This window comes from Priapulus caudatus, unplaced genomic scaffold (assembly GCF_000485595.1).
Source record: "Priapulus caudatus unplaced genomic scaffold, Priapulus_caudatus-5.0.1 Scaffold116, whole genome shotgun sequence".
In the NCBI taxonomy this organism is placed as follows: Eukaryota; Metazoa; Priapulida; class Priapulimorpha; order Priapulimorphida; family Priapulidae; genus Priapulus; species Priapulus caudatus.
This window is the reverse complement of record NW_014577177.1, coordinates 48,546-57,128: the sequence shown is the minus strand read 5'-3', so window position 1 is coordinate 57,128 and position 8,583 is coordinate 48,546. Positions and strand designations below refer to the sequence as shown.

General features: G+C 44.5%; 1 protein-coding gene across 1 annotated transcript in view; it reads right to left on the bottom strand.

Annotated features, from left to right (window-relative positions):
* LOC106805516 overlaps positions 1-7,097 on the bottom strand; it is a 35,049-nt gene extending 27,952 nt beyond the window's left edge. The window contains exons 1-2 of the mRNA XM_014807137.1: positions 6,879-7,097; positions 6,414-6,493 (exon numbers count right to left, since the gene is read on the bottom strand). Of these exons, the coding sequence (XP_014662623.1) occupies positions 6,414-6,493; positions 6,879-6,897 (99 nt within the window). The 5' untranslated portion in view covers positions 6,898-7,097. The remainder of the gene's footprint in view (positions 1-6,413; positions 6,494-6,878) is intronic.
* Positions 7,098-8,583: the final 1,486 nt, after the last annotated feature.

Genomic DNA, 8,583 nt, shown 5'->3' with positions numbered 1-8,583 from the left:
TGTTGTTCTTGGTTGGGGTTGGGGGGCAATATCCACACGATTCGTTTGATCTGCGCTCGACTGTACAAAACACCGAAACGCTTGCTCGACTCTGAACCTGCATATGTAATCTTACTAAGTTATGGACGCGTTGAACGCGTTGAAAGTGAAATCTTTGCGTGAAGCGATACAAAATGACTTTTGATTTTCATTCATAACACGCGTAACCCGTGAGAGATTATGATCGAACACAAATTGACACTATATCGCACGATTAAACACTGTGCGCTTTATGAACTCATCCGCCCCTCACGGTTACCGCGCATAAACTCTTAACTTTATAACCAATGTGTAGGCAAGGGCTTAGCGGTCTGCTGGCACCTCAGTTTAAAGGCAATGTAATAGAACTGCCGTTACAGCATTGTAGCGCCCGTCGGTATTTTAATGAAGCATACTATTTATGCTCAGAGGCGGTCAATTTCAACGTAGCGGCCAGTTAAGTGCTCATTCGTGATATAGTCTAGGAAGTCTATCAATATTTTATATATATAGACTCTATCGTATAGTATATCTATTGATAGACTCCTGAATAGTAAGTGGCGAACGGAGCGCGTGTTTTAATCCATAAGTATAGCTGCAGTATGTAGAAGTAACTCGCTCTGTCACGTACTATGTCGTCTCTTTGCCCCTCCCTCTTCTCCCCTCTCGTGCTGGGGGAGGGGGGGGGTGCACGTTTAGATCGTTTATGTATCGCACAGCAGCGTTTACCGTGTGCAGAGGCCACTAAAATCGCTAGTGCATCTTAAGGGATTCTTTCTCCCCTCCTTTGTCTCCTCCTATCTCCCTCCCCGCTGTGGTATGATATATTGGGGCCCAAATATTCAATGCACTAACATAGTGCACTAAAGCGAGGAAACCGCACGCGACATGTCGCTTAAAGAGATAAGTGATCAAGACTTTTCAGCCAATTTATGCCAAGTAGTAATATCAAACTGGCATGTGCCGAGTTTACCTACATACCATTCATTGACTTCAATCGAGATCGATGAATCACTGTAAAGGGCTGTGCGAAAAAATATCGGTCGTGACGTCAGTTAATTGCGTGTTCTACGGTGACTTATCGCGAATCATTCGGATTCAAACAATCAGAGACGCAACCGTCCATGATCTTTCGATCATCAAAAGAAATTCTGTTTAGGTCAAGTTGTATGATTACCCAGGTAATGATAATTATCCACTGAGAAATGTTTATCCTGTGGTGTACTTCATGTCTGCGATGGTGGGCTACATAGCGGAAAGTTTGTTGTATTTAGTATGCAGAGGCAGAATGTAGAGTCCAATACTTATTCAAAAAAAAACACCTAGCACCTGTCAGTTGCAGTAAATTGGCAATATCGAAATTAAAATCCAAAATAGACGCCGGCGTTTGAGCGGTTACGAGTTTTCAAGCATCCAATAAAATCAATGATTACCGGAACCTAATTTCAAAAAAGCAAAGTGATATGCTTATTACAAACAGCAAACACATTCGCACTCCACTGCGGCGGATTATCATTATCGAACTAATTATGTAAATTTCCGGGTTATATAACTGCATTCGCTGCGAGACTACACGAATAACACTTTGTAAAGGTCGCCCAGTTAATTTGCCGTAACTTTAATTTCTTCTAGGCGTACTTCACTGCGGTCCTAATAACGGGATTGTCAAACAGCAGCTGTATATAACTAATTCGGTGTGTTACGTTTGAATTAAGTCGTTGAAACCGCAAAATGTTCTGAGACAGTATAGTGAGGAGTGAAATTAGATATCGTTGGCGTTCTTCGAATAACATATGATGACAATGATGATAATCAAATGACGTTGACATCTAGTAATTTTCCGTACAGGTAAGTGTAGTGATGATGGGTGGGTCACAAGTTCATCTCGCGATCGTGCAACATCACTTTTACATAGTAAATTATCTTTTAATAGTAAAATAGTACATTAATTGACATCTGTTACGCAGATGATACGCAGTGCCAAAAACACGGCGAAAGTTTACTCAACGAACTAAATATGTTTGCGAAATGTAGTGCGATTAAAAAAACTTCACTTTATATTTTTCAAACATGCGTATGGTAGGGCATTAATTAAACTGCGCGCCATCGTCCCATTTCGTTATTCGTATATATATACTAATTCGAAGAGGCGATATGCCGCTTTTGGCCTGTACGACAGACAGCCATTTACAATCTATCGAAGTAAATTTTAACTCCGCGCTATAATTTTGCGACGCGGCTCTGTCGTATGAGGCCTTGCTCGACGGCTAAGTCGGTCTCCACGCTAGCAGACGGGCTCCCGTGAATAAGAGAACACCTTATTGGCGAATATGATGTCATTGAGAACAGCATTAGATGTGCATTGTGCGCGCGAAATCAATTTTGTCAATGCGATCCGATTTACGGCTATGCAACCCATCATGCGTGTACGTGCCACAGTACTTACAGCAGTACCTATACAGACGTTCACCAGTACGCGCCGCCGCGCGTGTGTGTGTGTGTGGCGTGCGTGCGTGCGTGCGTGCGTGTGTGTGCGCGTGGCGTGCGTCTGCGCGTGCGTGTGTGTGTGTGTGTGTGCGTCGTACGTGCGTGCGTGCGTGTGTGCGTGCGTGCGTGCGTGTGTGCGTCTGCTCGGAGCGGGTTACACGGACACAGTGAAGTTATTCGGAGACTTCCCAAACAATGGCTATACTTGTCAACCTTAACGGCTGCTTATAAACTACATGCTCGCGGCTGTTGACTGGCTGCATACGGTAGGCACCGCGTGCGGCGGCACACCGATGTCGTTATAACAGCGTGTCGCGTTCTGATTGTTCGTGACCCGGGTCAACGCTGCTGAGAACGAGAGAGAGAGAGAGAGAGAGAGAGAGAGATAGAGCTCTACTGCATACGCGTGAACAAACGTGCTTACGGGCGTGCGAGAACGAACGGACTCATATTTCGCGCGTATGTACATAGCGACCGCATTAGCCCCGCGACAGGCGGTTAATTGGGGAAAAGCCGGCGGGAACAACGGACGAGTGATAACAGATTAGACGTCGTTGACTCTGACGTTTGTGTTACGGACAGACAACGCAGCTAGGTGGCGTGACGGACGGAGGGATCGTATGGTAGGACGAACAGACAAACAGACAGGCAGAGACAGACAGACAGAGAGACATACGGATGGACTGACAGACACACATACATAGAGACAGACATGCAGACAGACGCACAGACAGACAGACAGACAGGCAGGCAGATAGACACACACACAGACACACATACAGATACACAGACAGACAGACAGACAGACAGAAAGACAGACAGACAGACAGACAGACAGACAGACAGACAGACAGACAGACAGACAGACAGATAGACAGACCGACAGACCTACAGACAGACCGACAGACAGACAGACCGACAATTTTGATGGTTTTCACATTCATACATAAATACATTCTATGACACCCCCACACGATGCAAACGTAATTAGCGTAACGTCCATCCAGAAAATAATTACGAAGCTATATAATCTTCTTTATTTACGACGTAAACTCGACGTACGGGACGGCCTCGCTCCACAAAGTTTCACTCGAATATGTATCGAAACAATAACGATTCTGTCGGTACCCCCTACCCATGCGACGTACATACGTTGCACAGCCACACACACACGCGCGCGCGCGTGCGGAAAGGTGCAATGAACCCATCGGGGGAGCATCCCACACCACAAGCAATGCGACTGTGCAGGTTTGGCGAATGGCTTGAATGACTAGCTTTACTGTGTAGAGCAGAGAGCCGTCGGCAATACAATACTAAGTGTGGGAGACCGTGACTCCCCGCGAGTGCCGAAGCAGCAGGCGGCGGTAACGGAGGTCGAGGACATTAGATTGAACTCATATAAACACACACAAAAATTGTTTCCCGCCGCACAATGCACATCTAATGCTGTTCTCAATGACATCATATTCTCAATAAGTGTGATTCTCTTATTCACGGAGCCCGTCTGCTAGCGTGGAGACCGACTAGCGTGAGAAACGCCTCATAACGACAGAGCGCGTCGCAAAATTATAGCGCGAGTAAATTTACTTCGACTAGATTGTTAAATGGCCTGTCTGTCGTACAGCCAAAGCGGCATATCGCTCTTCGAATAGATATATACGAATAACGAAATGGGACCGATGGGCGCAGGTTTAATTAATGTACATCGCGATGTTGAAAAAAATAAAGTGATTTTTTTAATCGCACTACATTCGCGAAACAGTATTTGTCGTGAGTAAACTTTCGCGTGTTTTTGGCACTGGTATCATCTGCCGATAACAGTGTAATAATGTACTATTTTACTATTTAAAAGACTAATTTACTATTTAAAAGTGATGTGAGATCGCGAGATGAACTTTGTGACCCACCCATCATCACTACACTTACCTGTACGGAAAATTACTAGATGTCAACGTCTTTGATTATCATCATTCTGGTGTTATTCGAAACGCCACGATATCTAATTTCGCTCCTCACTATACTGTTTACATACAACATTATACTGTACACCTCGAACATTGCGAGTTTCAACGAACTTAATTCAACGTCACACACCGAATCTAGTTATCAATACACTGCTGTTTGCAATCCCGTATTAGACCGCAGTGAGTACGCCTAGAGAAATTAAAGTTACGCAAATTGAACTGGGGACCTTTACTAAGTGTTAATTCAGTGTTGTCTCGCAGCGAATGCAGTTATATAAACCCGAATTTACATAATTAGTCGATAATTGAATAATCGCGCAGTGGAGGCGAATGTTTGCTGTTTGTAAATAAGCAATCAACTTTGCTTTTTGAAATAGGTCGCGGTAATCATTTGATTTTATTGATGTTGAAAACTCGTAACGCTCAAACGCCGGTCTATTTTTGGATTTTAATTTCGATATTGCAATTTTACTCGCACTGACAGGTCTAGGTGATACGTATTAGACTCTCATTCTGCTCTGCATACTAATACAACAAACTTTCCGTATGGTAGCACCATCGAGACATAAGTACACATCAATAAATGTACTTACCATGTGTCGATTTTTAGCCCGTTTTGCAAGCAGATATTCCGAATACACACAGCATAAACTATTTTCTCGTCGATAGTTACGTACCTGGTAAGCATACACCTGACTAACAGAATTTCTTTGATGTCGAAAAGACTCATGGACGGTGCGTCTCTATTTCGTATTAATCCGAATGATTCGCGATAGTCACGTGGACCGCAAATTAACTGACGTCACGACCGATATTTTTCGCACAGCCCTACAGTGATTCTAGTCTCCAAATTGAAGTCAATGAATGTATGTATGGTAAACGCGCACATGCCAGTGATATTACTACTTGGCATATATTGGCTGAAAAGTCTTATCACTTATCTCTAAGCGACATGTCGCGTGCGGTTTCCCTCGCCTTTAGTGCATATGTTAGTGCATGAATATTTGGCCCCCATATATCCATACCACAGCGGGAGAGGAGGATAGGAGGAGAAAAGGAGGAGGAGAAGAATCCACTAAGATGCACTAGCGATTTTACGTGCCCTCTGCACACGGTAAACGCTGGTGCATAACATAAACCGATCTAAACGTGCACCCCCCCTCCCCCAGCACGGAGAGGGGGAAGAGGGAGGGGCAGAGAGCGATAGCGTGACAGAGCGAGTTACGTTCTACTACTGCAGCTATACTTCATGGATTAAAACAGCGCTCCGTTCGCCCTTACTATATCAGGAGTCTATCAATAGATATACTATAGATAGAGTCTATATATATAATATTGATAGACTCCTGACTATATCACGAATGAGCAACTTAACTGGCCGCTACGTTGAATTGACCCGCCACTCGATCATAAACATACGTATGCTTCATAATACCGACGGGGGCTACAATGCTGTAACGGGTTTATTACATTGCCCTTTAACCTGAGGTGCCAGCAGATCGCTAAGCCCTTGTTACACGTTGTATAAAGTTAGAGTTATGCGCGGTAACCGTGAGGGGCGGAGAGTTCATAAAGCGCAACAGTGTTTAATGTCGCGTATAGTGTCATTGCGTCGATCATAATCTTTACGGGTTACGCGTGTTCATGAATGAAAATCAAACTCATTTTTGTAATCGCTTCACGCAAGATTTCACTTCAACGCGTTCAACGCGTCCATAACTCTAGTAAGATTACAATATGCAGTTCAGAGTCGAGCAAGCGTTTCGGTGTTTCGTACAGTCGAGCGCAGATCAAACGAATCCGGTGGATATTGCCCCCCAACCCCAACAAGAACACCACTATAATACGATACGATACGATACGATACGATACGATACGATACGATACGATATTATAATACTAAACTATACTACGACCTAGGTGAAAAGCTATAGTGCCACTTACCAGGTTAGGTATATTGAGCTTGTCATAGTCGAAATCCAGACTGGTAAAGTCGTCAAGAGAACACGCAGCCAGCGACATGCCTGTAATATAGGTATTTACACAACGTTAACATCGGTAAGCAAGCACATATTCACTTCAGGTGTGGACATCTAAGCTATTTGCTATCAGCGACATTATTGTAACACGTGTTGTTACAAAACAGCAAGTGGGGAATAAAAGCAGCAAACCAGAGGCGGGAAAACCGCAAGTCAGAGATATAGGTAGAGTACAGGGGAGGAATATGGAGAGAGAGAGAGAGAGAGAGAGAGAGAGAGAGAAAGAGAGAGAGAGGAAGAGAGGAAGGGAGCGAAAGAAAGAAAGGTGGGGAGAAGAGGGACGGAGAAAGGAAAATGGCGAAAGATAGAGAGAAAGAAAGAAATAAAGGTGGGGGGAAGAGGGGAGAGAGGGAAATCAGCTGATACTCACCTGCAAAGCACAGACACATCCGAGCACATCCGATCCGAACGATTCACAACGATTCACCAAATCACATAAACCACTAACGACGCTGTATTAAACGCCACGCTGTACTGTCACTGCTATACTTCTCCTACACGCCAAACACTAACACGCAATCGTAGCTAAACTGGCGAGATCACGCGGACGTGAGCTATTGTTCAGGTATCCTCACGTGCGCACATGCACAGATCATGTGGAGTGAGCGAGAGCGAGAGACGCACGCACAGTCGTGGGTCGCGGCGCACGAGATCCGCAACAATGCACAATGTCTACGTCACGATGACATAATCGGCACACGGTGTTCTCGGCCTACTTTATACGTGTTGATGTTTACATCAGCAGTAGCGCTGTGATGACTACGCTAGGTAGGTAGGACACACACACACGCACATATACTTTTGATCGACCCGTGATGGTTCACACACTCCCTGATTACGATCACGCTCGTGATTTTCGCTCACGCGGCGTGATCCTCTGACTAACTGATACCAGTTCTATGTGTTTGATGCACAACTATGCGTTGGCATGCAGACTCGTGGCGGGGCAGTAGTCAGAACGCTAAGTGGTCCTCCTGTAAAGGCGATGTCAGTGAATGATGTGGACAATGGCACGTAGGAGATACCATCTCCCTGAGATCGGCCAGCCATGTTGCCTCTATGTTGGCAATATGTTGCCTATTTGTTGGCAATATGTTTTAATATGTTGTCAACAATGTTGTCTGCTATGCTCGTTGACGTGTTGTACGCGACTAGCGACATGGCAAGAATATTGAGTGTGATCTTTGAATGGCAAACCATGGCTAACGCTCCATTAGGAGTGTTCCCAACTTTGATATCATTAATGATTAATAATTGATAATCCTAACCCTAACCCTAACCTAAATGACATTAAACCACAAACAATATATGACCATGGCCATATATATATATATGTTATTATGACCATTAATGACATTACAGTTGGAAACACTCCTAATGGAGTATCACCCCAAACCATGATAGCAGTCGGCTGGTAGCCGACTACCTAAGTGATATTGCGTGTGACTAACAACTAGCAAGAAATATTGCCAGTTACCCACGACTGGCAAGAATATTAAATGTGACTAACGACTAGCAAGGAATATTGCCAGTTGCATGCCTACGACTGGCAAAAAAATTGCGTGTCACTATCGACTAGCATGGAATATTGCCAGTTGCCTACGACTGGCAAAAATATTACGTCTGACTAACGACTAGCAAGACATATTGTCAGTTACCTACGACTGGCAAAAATATTGCGTGTGGCCGTCACGAGGGGCGCTCTGAGTAATTACTTTGCCACTGGCAAGTCGCTGGCATTTTGGCAGCAATGATTAATATAAAACAAGAAATATTGCGTGTCTTAATGTATCGGAACCGAAGCGGAGCGATGACAACTAGAGTATTGCATGTTTATTATACCGAACCGAGTATGCCGAAGCTAGCTTTACCGAACCGAACCGAGTATGCCGAAGCTAGTTTTACCGAACCGAACCGAGTATGCCGAAGCTAGTTTTACCGATCCGAACCGAGTATGCCGAAGCCTAGTTTTACCAAACCGCAACCGATAATGCCGAAGTCTAGTTTTATAGTTATAAGTTACTTCCATGTTAGCACGTCATCTGTGGTACTGTGTTCTTGCGATAAGGAATACT